The sequence below is a fragment of the Labeo rohita genome, chromosome 17, assembly GCF_022985175.1.
Source record: "Labeo rohita strain BAU-BD-2019 chromosome 17, IGBB_LRoh.1.0, whole genome shotgun sequence".
NCBI classification, from domain to species: Eukaryota; Metazoa; Chordata; class Actinopteri; order Cypriniformes; family Cyprinidae; genus Labeo; species Labeo rohita.
The window spans coordinates 17169891-17185439 of record NC_066885.1 but is presented as its reverse complement, the minus strand read 5'-3'; the positions used below and the strand labels follow the sequence as shown (position 1 = coordinate 17185439).

Genomic DNA, 15549 nt, shown 5'->3' with positions numbered 1-15549 from the left:
TGAATGAACATGTGAAGGTATCTTGTTTCAGCTGCAAAAGGACGTCAATACACCATTTTTCAAGTTCAAGTCCACCAACGTTAATCTACTTTCCGGTCCAGTTTCTTTGTCGGACAAAAATGGCAGGTACGCTTTTTTATTGGGCAGATCACCTGTCAATCAAAAACCCTGTGAAGGGTCAATTAGGTGAAGGTCTAAATTAAGCTATATTATCTTCATTAACTGTCCTCAAAAAATGACTTAAAATGTGTCAAAATAAGGAATAACCCACAAAAACAGATTTTTCACAATCGATCGTTTATTGACATCATAAAACAGCATTTCCAGTTGTGTGTTTGGCCCTGTGATTGACACTGCTAAGACTTCAAATACACACGTACAATCTTCCTCGTTCTCTCCCTTATATAACTGAAATCACTGACCGTTATGAAGATAGTTTGCGTATATCTGAGAGTTTAACATGTTCATCTGTAACAGTCCCTCGCGTTCACACACACACACACACACACACACACACAGAATACATATATGTCTTCACCCGTCTAACACACAGCCACTGGGACACAGATAAATAAACATCTAATATAACACGTCTCTGATAAATCAACAATATAAATCTTGACCTCTGATTCATGACAACTGTGGAAAAATAAACCGACGAACAAAACGAAATGTCCAAAACTATATTTATCTTCTCTTTTTTTATGAGAACCAAGATAAAATATTTGCTTTTAGAATAGTTGTTCTTTTGGCATCCGTTCCATTTGCTTTAGGCGATTCTTTTGTACATACAGTATATAAACAATACAGTGTTTGATCAGAGGGGGACGTAATATTTCTCTAGGAGTCATAACACGGGAGACACACCTGCCCTCGGGAACAACAGCATGGAAACACAACCTTTATTACGTGTGTTTGTGTAACAGCGTGTCAAGTATTCCATTCAAAATAAACACGCGCACACAGGAAGGGATATCCTGGATATCAGCACATGTAAAGGACACACGCACTCTGACATGTCCACAAACACGCACGGCACACGTACACACACTTTTGACCGTCTCTGCGTCAGTGTTATTACTGGTTTGTATGACACACAGCTACAAGAATCTCAAGATTGTATGTTTTGGGACATGTTTCGGGAAGCACCGTGGTTTGATGAAACCGCTGCGTCAATCAGCAGCTTGAAAAGGTTTCTCATTGGTCCACTTGTACTGTGAAACTGACCAATGGGAGTGCTGGAGGGGGCGGGGTTTTAGGGTGGGCGGCACCACTACGATGTACAGAAGCCGGTGGAAATTCTAGCACAGAAAGAAGGAAGGAACAGGAAGGGAAAAAACAATGAGAGTGAAGCAGTGTGGCAAAGTTCACACTGATAACCGTGTCGATCGGAGTTTTTCGACAGATCCGTATCTGAGAGCCGATAAAAAGCTCGGAGGGGGTGGGAAAGGCATTCCAGGACAGAAGTAGAGTTTCGGGGTTGGGCATTTGTGTGTGTTTAAGGGCTGTGGTTCATGCATGACTCTCGGACAGAGGTTTGTTGGTGGGGAGCTTTCGGAGTTTCTCAGAGGGTGCGGGGGATGATGGTGAAAGGTAAGATGGGACAGCTGGCCTCCAGCTCCAGGGCAGTAAGGAAGCATTCGGTCGCGGCGGCGTCGTTGCCCTGCGCTTGCAGCACCTCTCCCAGACTGTTCCACACGTCATGGGCTGTGCTGTTCACCTGCACCGCGTCACGCAAGATCTTCTCCGCGAGACTGTACCTCTGCAGCTGATGCAATATCAGACCCTGCAAAAAGACAGAGAGAGACAAATAAAAATTACAGATGGCAAGAAATATAAAATAGCATTCTGGATGAATTTTAACTCTCCTACTGATTTATTAAAATGCACACAAATGCACTCAAATCTGACTGACTCAAATTTTAAAAAAATTGTACACTATCAGTCAAAAACTGCTTGAAAAAGCAGTTTGGGAATATTTTCTTTTTTTAAGTTTGTTTATTTTTCAATACATATTATAGATTTATTAATGTTTTTTAAAGAAGTCTCTTCTGCTTACCTAGTCTGAAATATTTTTAGCATTTAAAATTTGTTTTATATTTGAATACATTTTAAAATGCAATATTTAAAATGTATTCTAATTAGTTATATCATTTATACGTTATGTTACATTTATAATAACATTTTATATTAATAATATAATATAATGAATTATACTTTATATAATCAGTGGTTTTTGAAAATGAAGATTGCTTGAAAAAGCAGTTTGGGAATTTTTTTTTTTTTAAGTTTTTTTTTTTTCAATACATTATAGATTTATAAATGTATTTATATATTTTAGATTAATTTAAATGATTTTTAATGATATAATATCATTAAATATCATATATATATATATATATATATACATATATATATATATATATATATATATATATATATATATATATGTGTGTTTTAATGATATAATATCATTATGTGTTTTAATGATATAATATGATATATATATGATATATTATAACATATATATATATATATATATATATATATATATATATATATATATATATATATATATATATATATATATATATATATATGTGCATTTATATATTTTAGATTAATTTAAATTATTAATTAATTAATTAACTAACTGCTTATTTTATATATAGTATTAGAATGATTCTTGAAGGATCATGTGGCACTGAAGACTAGGGTAATGGATACTGGCTGCTGAAAATTTAGCTTTGCCATCACTGGAATAAATTACTATTATTATTAAATAAATTATACATATATTGAAATGGACAAAACACAATATTTCTGTTTTAATTCCATTATACAAATGCTTAACTGCATTTTTTACATTAATTTAAAAATGTAACAAAATAATTGTTTAATTCTGATATTATTTTTTACACCATTTCAGTCCTGCAAACACATAGTGTTCTTCATATTAGGCTTGTCAAACGTGTCAAAATGATCACGGACCTCTGTATTTCCATAAAACGATTCCATAAAAATACAGTTGTGTCTGTTTTGTGAATGTCATAAAATCTGGTTTAAATGGACAAGGTGGCATTTCTAACATAATTTTTGTAGTACAGAGGGTTAACGTAATGTAAACAGCTCTGAGAGTTCAGATGCCGTCCACTGTCCTGCTGTTAAAACAGTGTCAGACACATAAACAGACACGCACAGACACAAAAGAAGGTCAGCGAGGGAGAGATTTGACAGAGACAGGGGCAATACTTCCTCCTGCTGCTGTCTACTACAGGGGAGTTCCTTTATAAGACATGACATTTCTGCTTACTATTAAGACACACACAGCCGGAGACAGCAGCACACACACTTCCCCTGACAAGTCTCCACATCCTAAACTCACTGTCTGCTAAATACTGACATGGGATGAGATCTCGCCTCTTTCCTCCATCTCAAAGAGTAAAATCTGAAATCAACTGCATTGCGGAAGCAATAAACACAGCGATCATGTCTTAATAAAAGTGTACAAAGGGTTTCAGTTAGTGGATAAAAAGCATGTGCTCACCAGTCTCTGCATGGTCTTGACGTGGGTGGGGCTGATGGACAGCGCCTCCTCGTACCAGCGCTTGGCCTCGTCCACGTTCCCCCGCAGCTCCGCCACCTGACCCTTCATAAACAACACGTTATGGGACATGGGGAACAGGTTGGCTGCTTCCTGCGTACACGCTGTCGCCTCCGCCGCCTTTCCCATTCCAATATACACCTCCGCTGTGGAAAGACAGAGAGAGAAAATAAGTGATGAAGAGAAAACTGTAAAAGAAGCTGACTGATCGTTGAGGTTATTTCTTATCTGGTGTCACACAGGAAATGTGATTCTCAGACAAGCTGTCAGCTACATCAACAGCCTCAGCCGTTTCATAGCTCACAAACAGTGATGAGAGAGAGAGACTGATGGGAGATTAACGTTGGAGGGGTGTCCTCCCTCTTCAGCCAGCAAACTCCAGAGAAAGTGACTAGTAAGCATGTTCACTCTTGACACCTTTCTCACCCTGCCAAGTCCTGCTAAGGTTCCCTTCCTTGGCTCAGTGACAGTCAAGCTGGTTAAAGAATAATTAGTCTTAGCAACGGAGTTGATTGCTTTGTTCTGAAATAACAAATAAAGGATTTTCATTTGGCAAATGCTTTTCCAATTTTACGATCCCAATTTTACTCATTTGTGACCCTGGACCACAAAACCAGTCTTAAGTCGCTGGGGTTTATTTGTAGCTATAGCCAAAAATTCATTGTATGGGTCAGAATTATTGATTTTTATTTTATGCCAAAAATCATTAGGAAATTAAGTAAAAATCATGTTCCATGAAAATATTTTGTAAATTTCCTACTGTAAATATATCAAAACTTAATTTTTGATTAGTAATATGCATTGCTAAGAACTTAATTTGAACAACTTTAAAGGTGATTTTCTCAATATTTAATTTTTTTTGCACCCTCAGATTCCAGATTTTCAAATAGTTATATCTCGGCCAAATCATAACAAACCATACATCGATGGAAAGCTTATTTATTCAGCTTTCAGATGATGTATACATCTCAATTTCAAAAAAATTCACCCTTATGACTGGTTTTGTGGTCCATGGTCATATTTGTGTTTATTAATTTTTTTTATATTCTCAGTTTATCTTAATTTTAGTTTAATATATTTAGTCATTTTGTTGTGCTTTTTGCATTTTTTATTAGTCGTTGTTTTTAAATATTTATATTTAGCTTAAAAAAGTTTTTGTAATTTTAGTACTTTAACTTTTATTTCAGGTAATTTAGTTCACTTTCATTTTAGTTCATTTCTAATTTCAATCATTTCTAACATTTCAATCATTTCTAACATTTCTAAAAGTTTTTAATCTAATATTTACATATTACACAACAGTTCCTTCTGGTCCTCAAATTTGATTGGCTGAGAGGAGTGCAATATTCTAGTGATATCTGAACTCCAACTGTTTCACCGTTTGTATCATTCCATTTGCGGTATTTCTACAAGGAGTGTCATGACAGACGGCCAAATCCACTGTTAAGGTCACAGCACATTCAGAGTCAGAAATTTTCATATACTTTTTTCGTTTTTTTTTTTGCTTTATGCGAAAACGTAGATAATCTAATCTGATCAGAATTTTTTTTATGGTGGACGAAAGTCTGGAGGCGGTGTGTAAACGTGATTGACACAAACTGAGGTTGTATTTACAAGAATTTCGGACAGTGTGCAAAGACCTTATTTTTATAAATAATACTGTTTTTATGTCACTGAATGTATTTTTAAGAGTTTTTTAATGTAAGAATGTACTTGTTTAGACACCAAACAAATATAGATTATAAATAGACGTTAGAAAGATAACGTCTTTTTAAAAATTTGCTTCAATGTTTTTAGAGATGTGAGTTCCAGGGCGTCAGCAGCTGTTCAGTGCTCAATGACTCATTCATTAAGTCAGTAGCTGTGTTTCCGTTACCCGTCAAATTGTGCAAACTGAAACTGCGATTTGAAAATGCGTAAATTTCACAAAAACGTAAAAAGTAAGCGTAAAAAGTTTTTATGCTCACATGAGGTGGTTTTTCAGGTGATTCAAAAAAGGAATATTTTGCAGAACTGCAATGGAAGCATTTTTTTCATATTTACAGGTCACATGGTATATGTAAAAACTTACATGATTATTCCTCTATGTACTATAACCTCCAAGAAACACTTCATACGTGGCTGCACTCAAGTATAAGAAGCTTTCCCTGCCATTAATGTTTAGACTATTTACACTGCACACGTCTGCGGCGAGTTACGTTCGTGGCCACTCAATGCTTATGTTTATACCAGCTGCACCACGCACGTTTCTAAAGCGGCTCTCCGCGCTGCTTCTGTAAAGATACACACATACGCCTATTTCAACTAAATACTAGGGATGGGCATTTCTGATCATTCTTCATTTCGATTAATCCACAGGTTTGAGAAACGAGTACTCGATTAATTGGGGGTGGAGCTTAAGCAAGAGGCGGGGCGTGTGTGCGTCAAAGCGACAATTAAAAAATATTAAATTTAAAAAAATATTTTAATTAAAGCCCTATTAAAAACGTTGTTGATAAAACTATGACAGGATTCAGAAAACAATTAAATTAACACTGTTGGGTTATTAAAAATCACCATCACTATTGGTTAACACAGTAAACATTTAAAGAAGCGTGAGGCATGTAGGTTTTCTACATGTTGCATTGTAAATAAAATTAATCATAAAGCCTAGAGACACGGTATGTAAATGTTATATTACAAATTGTGTTTATCTACACAAAATGCTTGTGAGCTTGAACTACATGCCAACCAGAAAGTAGTGGATGCGCTTCTCCCGTTACAGGGCGCTTTAAAACAACGGCAACTGAAGCCCCGCAGGAAAAAAAAGAAAACACAAAGTTATTTTACAGTATTATCCCCATCAATATGTGTCTTATTATTTCTATAAATATTTTGGATCCGTTTTTAAAACGATAATCTACCTTTTTCTATGTTTTAGACAAAAAAAAAAAAAAAAACAACACATGATACTCTGCTTTTCAGTTATTTTATTCAACTGACATTTTTAACAAAACCATATTTTACTTCAGCAGCATCACAACAGCTGTGGATCAAAAAAGTTTTTGTTTTTTTTTGTAAAAGGTTTGCAAAAATAAAGTTTCACCAAGACTTCACCAGACGACTGTTAAGTAGCCCATAGCCTAACGAAAATTAGAAGCTAGCATAATTTGGCTGCGTAAACTTAAAATAAAAATAGCCTGAATATTTTTACCACAGCTATAAAACTTAACGATTAGGTAAAATAACATTTCTTTCAAAATGATCAGTCGGTGAAGGTAAATAAAATAAAGCCGGCCTAATTTAACTATGCTGCTTAAACTTAAAACAAAAACAGCCTGAATATTTTACCATGCATGGCTAATAAAACTTAACATAAGGCTGTTCCTGCAACTTCTGTGCCTGCTGAGCGCATTTTTTCCACCGCCGGTCTAATTGTAAATAAACTTCGCACGTGGCTTTCATCGGAGCACGTAGACCGACTGATCTTTTTGAATAAAAATATTCTCATAGTTATAGCCACCCGCGCTGGCTTCGACAGACTGTCTTTTAGTGCACAAGCGCATTTTTCGTACAGAGCATCAATCCTTGCAGTGACTGTTTTGCGCGATGGGACAGTATAGTGGGGCTCAACGTAACTCATTAAACGTTTGAAACCTTCACCTTCAACAAAACTAATAGGCAGCAAGTCTTTTGCTGTCATTTCTGCTATTAGCTGCGTCATCTTCTCTGCCCTGCCTGTGTCGCATTTCTGTCTGATGGTGAATTCTCTTATGCTCGTCTGACTGCTGGTTGTGGCACCGGCATCATCTCCCTTTTTGTGTTTATGTGCAAGATGGTAACGCATCGAACTCGTTGTGGAGTTGTAGACGAGTGTGACGCTGCACATCTTACACTTGACTGTTTTTTCGTCAAGTTTTTCAAAGTGTTGCCAGACATCGCTGCGCGCTTTAGCAGCCATACTTGATCTGCGCTCCGGTCTTGTCTCTAGACCGCAACTTCCCACAGCCATAACCAATCAAATATCAGACTACCGCCCAAATACCAGCATAACCGATCAGAAAGAATGAAAGTAATTTAATTTTAAAAAATGTATTTTTAGAGCCAATCGATCATCGTTTTCATGCTCGATCGTCGCTGATGCGTTCGAGTAATCGATTAATCGAATACTCGTGCACATCCCTACTAAATACAGCCAAAATCTGTCAATATCCCACCAAAATCTGTTGCCACGACTTATTGCAAGATGAAAAAATACTTTTTAGCCGCATAGCATTTGTTAATGGAAACGGCATCATTTTGCGATACTTCTGTAATCGACATTTATAAAATTTCGCCAACGTTTTGTGCAATTTGTGAGTTGCCGCTACCCACTTTCATATTAAAAGTATCATTTCCTTTTCAAAGACATTTAATATTTAAATATTCAAAATTGTGTTTTAACACATTACTCTCATTCTATTATTTATGCAGTTGTAATTGCAGTGTAAATGCATTCATTCCACCTCTGAACTGCATTAAACAGTGTGAATACAAGATACAGCTTTTGTGTTACATTGGCAAAGCACAGATGACTTTTGTCGATCCTGGTTTCATTTGATTCCAAGGAGCCCTATGGTGCCTTATTATTCTCTTATTAATATAATTAAATTTATACTTGAAATGCACAAATTCGACATAAAAGACGTAGAAAATTGCTCTTATAGAGGTAAAACCCCTGGAAATCAATTTAGGGGGCATATATTTCCTCTCAATAAAAAAAAGATCATTTCTGTCACTGCTATGATCTATCCAACACTGAATTTGAATACTTGTGGAGTCAGCTATGTATGACAAGCCACAGGGTTGCCAGATTTTCACAACAAAACCAGCCCAATTGCTACTTAAAACAAGCCCAATCGCATTTCAGGGGGTAAAATACACATATTTTTGGTGGGTTTCCCCAGTAAGATTCGCATTTCAGTAGATAATTATTACGTTACTGGGGTTGCTTTCACCTGCAGATACGAAAAACAATGTGTGACATCAGTGTTAAAGTAGCCCTGTTCTGCAGAAAAACCACCGACTTTGCAACAATCAAAGGTGTAAACCAACTGCGGTACTGGCAGAAAAACTCTCACGCTTTTCTTATTAGTGCTTATTTGGCCTGGGAATCAAACTCATGACCTTGGAGCTTTTAGCAGAACTTTCCTAAACTTAATTGCATTTAATTCAGCCACATTCACAAGCACGCACAATTGCTTGTCTATCCGTAAACGCTGATTATAGACAAAGCAAAAGACTCCAGATGGGCAATCTGATCCTGCTGGATATGGATTTCCTAATGTATTTGCTTGGACAAAGAAAGCTATTAATAACAACCTGTGTTCACAAAGCAGTGAGGAATAAGCTGTCTATATTTAAACGTGGTGTTCTATTACAATTTGTTTAGAACTTAAGCTATATTCTATTGCAGAACTACAGAATAACAATTGAATGTAGGATTGACTGTTAAAAAGATGCAAATTAGAGCTGTGGGTGAGGGTTATACCTGCATGCAGCCAGATCTGGGCGAGGGTCATCCAAGGATGGAGGGGCCCCTGTTTTGGAGCGCTGCTCTGAAGGGAAGAGGCCACCTCAGAGAGCGCCTGCTCCACCCGGGACGCTGCTATGGAGGTGGCGTGGACGGAACCTGCGGTGGAAACACAGACAGTCAGCAACGGCGTGTATATAGGAGCTTCTTTACATATATCCACAACACTCCAGACATTAGAAGTAATGCCTCGCAGTAAAATCTTGCTCTAAAACTTGTTTATATACAAGTGAAGGCCAAACAGCCTGTTCTCAACACTGCTATTTTTGTTAACTAAAAGTGATATTAAAACCAAAAAAACCAAAACCAAAATTTACAGATAATTTACTCACCCCCTTGTCATCCAAGATGTTCATGTCTTTCTTTCTTCAGTTGTAAATAAACTTTTTGAGGAAAACATTTCAGGATTTCTCTGCATATAGTGGACTTCTATGGTGCCCTGAGTTTGAACTTCCAAAATGCAGTTTAAATGCAGCTTCAAAAGGGTTGGAAATGATCCCAGTGAGCAAAGAAGGGTCTTATCTAGCGAAACGATCGGTTATTGTTTTTAAAAATGGACAATTTATATACATTTTAACCTTAAATTTTTGGCTTCTCTAGCTCTGCGTGAACTCTCATCCCATTTTCTTCACGAACTTCAAAACTGTCTTACATTGCTGCAGAAGTACCGACCCAGTTTTTACAAAGTGAACATGGAAAGAAGATCTTTACAAAAAAAGGTAAAACAACGATTAGGACGATTGGAGAAGAAAATGAGATGGGAGTTTTTCGACATACCCTAACTGTCATGAACCAGAATACACAGAGTACATGCAGAACTAGACAAGATGAGCATTTGAGATTAAAAAATATATAACTTTTAATTATTTTTAGAAAATAACCAATCGTTTAGCTAGATAAGACCCTTCTTCCTTGGCTGGGATTGTTTAGAGCCCTTTGAAGCTGCATTTAAACTGCATTTTGGAAGTTCAAACTCGTGGGCACCATAGAAGTCCACTATATGGAGAAAAATCCCGAAATGTTTTCCTCAAAAAAAAAAAAAAAAACAATTTCTTTACGACTAAAGAAAGAAAGACATGAACATCTTGGACGACGAGGAGGTGAGTAAATTATCTGTAATTTTTAATAAAATGAATTATAAATACTGGCAACAAAGTAAAAAAATACCAAACAAAATAAAAGCAAAAAATCAAAAATAAAAAAAACAAACACATAATTACTAAAATTACAACTGAAAAATCAATATAATGATTTGAAGATGTCCTATTTCCTATTCTAATGTTTGTAAGATTAAAAAACAAACAAACAAACAAAAAAGCATGTTAGAGTGAGGGAATTTTAGGAAACACAAGGATAAAGAAACACCATCACAAAGATTCAGAAATCCAACAATCTGTAGTCAACTCTCAGAATTTCCAAAAGGTGGACGAAATTTTAACAAGCACACTTACACACAGCACTTAAACACAAACAGCATAAAATTATTAAAACAGTGAATAAATGAAGCTCTGCACATTTGCTCCTACTTTCCACAAATTTACCAAATCCTGAAATTTCATAGAGCAACCGATCAACACAAATGAGGCTGTGTTCAGCTGGATAGTTCACCCAAAATTGCATTCTGGTTCTCATTTACAATCATCTTAAATTGGCAAATCTCAAATGATTCACTAAAAAGATCAGACTCAAAAGAACCATTCATTCACAAAGTGAACGAATAGTGACTATTTGCGTCTGTTCTTCACACATAGCTATTAAAAGGAATCTGATTATAGAAAGTAAGTCATATGGACCACTTTTATGACATTTTTTATAAATTTTTGCATCATGTTTGAAACTACAGTGCTCCAATTTTTTGTAACTGCACACAAAAGATGATTTGTACAATCTTTAACATTTCTACTTTTGTGTTCCATAGAACAAAAGTTTGGGCCAGAAAGATTTTTTAAAAGTGAAAAATACAGTAAAAACAGTAACGCTGTGAAATATGATTATGATTTTCTATTTGAATATATTTTAAAATGTGATTTATTCCTATGATGACACATCAAAATTTTCACTAGGCAGCAGTCAATGACTTGCAGTAGTGTAAGTCATTTGGATTTGTAAATGTCTGAACCTTCAGTTCTGGGTGAGCTATTCCTTTACCAGTTTTACCAATAAATTCCAGATTTGGCCTCAGTTCCTTTTCAATTTGCCAGACTCAGGAGATGAACTGCAGAGAATGAACTGAAGACAACACATCAGTTTCCTGAACTGGGTGAACTGAAATGAAATTGCCCCCTGCAGTTCAGCGATCACAGAGTCCCTATTTGTCTGGACGTGCGGCTGCCCGGCAGAGCTGTGGTCAGGGCATCAGCGTGGTCATTAAAGTCTCTGTCGGGGTTCAGAGGAACATATTAGGATCCTCAAGAGCCTCTATGAGTCATAGGCTGGACTTTATCGACCAGACCAGCGGGACATAAAACACATTCGGACTGAAATCGATCCCTGTACATCTCAGTTTCTTTCTCTTTAGCAATGAGCCTGTTGAGTCAAATCCATAGCTGCTGCTCCTATGTTTAGCGTTTCTATGGCGACACAGGACAAAGCCGTGGATCACTGGACCAAATACTGAGAATCTGACTCTATCTGCACTGAGTTTAAAAGGCTTCCAGGGGATCTCTTCATGAATGTCCTATAACACAACATTTTAAAAAAAAAACTCATGGAGGCTACAAGAATGAACAAATTTAAACTGTGAAACAAAACATTTATTACACAAGCAAACAGTTATTTATGCCTGTTCCAGATTATAAAAATATAACAATCTCTATTTAAAGGTGGACAGTTCATCCAAAAATGAAAATTTGGTCTTATTCTCACATTGTTCCGAACCTTTATGACTACTGTTTTCATTTTAATCACACTTCCAGACACTACATGTTGTCACATGCATTAATAAGCTACCATTAAAAAATTTTGGGGTCAGTAAGATTTCTGTTCTCTATTCAATAATGACGTATCAAACAGTTTAATTTTTTTGTTTTATGTTTTAATTTTTTTAGACTCCGTTTCAAGGGTTAAACAAAAAAAGTCTAAATGTCTAATTAGTTGAAATCATGAAACTTACACAATTTAACAGCAATTTATTAAAAGTTTAACAAAAATTGCATTTATTAAAGCCCTATGAATTGTTTTATTTTTTTTCGCAAATTCAGTTTTATTTTTGTACTAAATTCTGTGTTTCTCATAATTACCTGGATTCCATTTTAATGGTTTCATAAAATTCTAATAATAAAAAGCATCTCTAATTTATTGATTTTATAACAAATTAATGAATTATTATTTTATTTATTTATGTTCCAGAAATACTACTGTGTTGTGTATTTAGTACATTTTTCTGGTAAATAATTATTTTCATAAGACCTAAGATACACATTAGTGTACCGTCACGAGTCGCAGGGTTTAATTTGGTTTTTGTTTGTGTAGGTTTTTTTTTACTCAAAGATTTGGTAGCCATTGACTGCCATTATATGACTGTGACAGACTGCAACGGTTTGAGTTAAAAATCTTCGTTTGTGTTCTACTGAACAAACAATGTCACCTACATCTTGGATGCTCTGGGGGTAAGCAGATAAACATCAAATTTTCCTTTTTGTGTCACAGTTTCTTCAAGTTAAAGCAAACTTTTATTTTGACAGGTTGCTGTGAAAACATTTAAGGTCTGCGTCATTCATTCACACAGAGACACACAGAACATGCAGGATTCATATTTAAATAGTATTTTTGCAGCTTAAAATTTACAGACACTAGTCCATATCACGTTTTGATTTAAGTGTACTTACTGCTGATCATGGAAATCATACGGCTCTACATTTATAAAATTGCAAAAAATAAATAAAATAAATCTTTCAAAAAAATGCTGTTCAACTACAATTAAATGTAATTAAATAAATTATTACTTTACATTTTAATTATATTATATATACAATTTTTATTTTTAATTATTATTATATTAATTACATTATTATGTTTTCACAAAATGCTTGTTTTTACTGCTTTTAATTGTTATTATTATTTTTTTTTAAATCAAATAAATGCAGCATTGGTGAGCATAAGAGACTTAAATCTTGCTGACCCCAAACCTCTGAATACGCTAGAGGGGTAACTCAAATTCCATCATGTAACTTCAGAAGACCTGGAATTAAGTTTAAAAGTTAAACAGAGTACTTTTATGGTGCCGTTTTATAAATGTGGAACTTGGCAACATCTGTCTGCTCAAAAAAGAAAGCCATAGAGATTGGAACAACATGAGCAAATTATCCTAAATTAATCATTGAAGTGTGAACTATCCGTGAACTATATCTATAAGTCTCTGATTTAAATTTTTTTTTACACTTGACTGTGTCCAGCACATTACAAACTACTGAAGTAGAGGAAGCCGTCACGCCATTGCGGGGTCATAGAGCTGCCATCACTCTATAAGGTTAAGGTTGATGACAAGAACTTTCTAAAGCGTCAATAGCTTCACATCTCTTTTAAGCACATGCGTGTGCACACGCAAACTCAAACAGACTCCCATGATGCATCAAACCAGCCTGCAGAAAGAGCGTGCCCATGGAGCTCCATGCTAGGAGTGGGAAAGCATCATCACACGCAATCACACACATATAAAAAGCAAACATGTTTTTAAAGAGACAGTACTTTTTTCACCAGAACCTGTTGTAAATATACAGAAAGCCTTTCCCTGCTTTTCTGGCATTCTTAGAAGCTTGTGATAACATGTACATGGCATACGTAAATTTTTTTCTGCAAACAGGCACATTTAAGTTCATAATTAAGACATAATTTCTCAGTTACTTGAGGCTAAATATTTTTAAGCTTAGATTTTTACAAGCTATGATCGTTTCCAAATACCGTGTCCATTGCAACTGGCTGTAAATGAGCACCTCGGCCCGATCGTGACACCGGTGATCCCGTCCTCTTAAACGTTTCATCGCTCTGTTAACAGAGCCTGGACTTTAGAAACAGCTGCTAAATGTGAGACACTAATGGAAATTAGAGCTCGCGATCCTGGGTGCCATTCAATCAGATACCACACACCCAATTTATATCAAGTGACCCTAAAGACAAATAATCAATATTTAAATAAAAACTTTTAAAATAATTACAGGATCAGTAAAAGTCCCTCTAAATGTGGTTGATTTCACTCAGGTTGAAACAAAATGAAACAATAATATTAAACCGGGATTAAACTGTGGACTGTCAAATGGAATTAAAAGAGCTTAAATCTAATTTTGGATTGATGGTTGAAAAATTAGAGCATGTTTTAGACAAGGTCATTGCTCTCCTGGGGCACCAAATGATTTAGATTAATTTTTAATCACAGAATACTTTTATGAAGCTGCAGGAAACGGGTAGTGTGTATATTTACATATACACTACTATTCAAAAGTTTGGGGTCAGTAAGATTTTTTGGGATGAAATTCATTTTTTGTTCAGCAAAGGTGCATTAAATGAATCAAAAGTAACAGTAAAGACATTTAGCTAGAAAGAATTTGTTCATTAACAAATCCTAAAAATCACAACTTCCACAAAAATTTAAATAAATCAAATAAATGTCGCCTTGGCGAGCATAAAACATTTCTTTCAAAAACAAAAATAAAAATCTTACCAACCCCCACATTTTTTTGACTACTGAAAATGTGAACAATTTACTAATTTACTCATACAGCCGCATTAAGATATCCATATCTCTGAGATTGAACCACTGAGGGCTTTTAAAACGAAGATACCAAAAGGAAAGTTTGTTAGGAACCACAATCTAAAAGGATATTAAGATATCTTTAATATAGAGTTACAGGCTTACAAACTTGAGGCAATACATGTTTAACTTTCTACAGAGAAATATTAACAAAATCAAAAATTTGAGCCGGGACCTCTGGTTGAGTTGGCAGAGAATAACCCTAATACTAATAATGATCAGTAGTAATAGAGATACTTGCCAAACGATTAATAATAATGACAAGTATAATAATTATAACTAACTGTATTATTGAAAGTAATAAGAAGTCAGAATCCAAAAGCTAAGTGCTAAAAGTACCCATAAATATTTGAGTTTAAGCAGCAGCATGCGTTAAACCCTGTTTGAAAGGCCTGGAGGAACAATACTGTCTCTTTAATTATTAAGAACCGAGGCCAAATGAGTGCATTTACGTCTCTCTCCAGCACAGAGAGGCCTGGGACACAAAACGCCAGGACACACAATAAGAGGGCAAAACAAAAGGTAAGAGGCAACGCGTCCATTGAACACATTATGCTGGAGTGTGTTGGAGTGTCTTAACAGACAGGTGGTGGGTGCACTCTGCCAAGGGGGAGAAGCCCAGCGAGGCAATGAAGCAGGTGTGTGTGT

General features: G+C 35.5%; 1 protein-coding gene across 3 annotated transcripts in view; it reads right to left on the bottom strand.

Moving 5' to 3' along the window:
* Nucleotides 1-278: 278 nt before the first annotated feature.
* ttc7b (tetratricopeptide repeat domain 7B) overlaps nt 279-15549 on the bottom strand; it is a 55325-nt gene continuing 40054 nt past the window's right edge. For all 3 annotated transcript variants that reach the window (XM_051133028.1, XM_051133029.1, XM_051133030.1), the window contains 3 exons: nt 9114-9254; nt 3548-3750; nt 279-1786 (listed from right to left, as the gene is read on the bottom strand). In XM_051133028.1, the coding sequence (XP_050988985.1) occupies nt 1565-1786; nt 3548-3750; nt 9114-9254 (566 nt within the window). In that variant the 3' untranslated portion in view covers nt 279-1564. The remainder of the gene's footprint in view (nt 1787-3547; nt 3751-9113; nt 9255-15549) is intronic.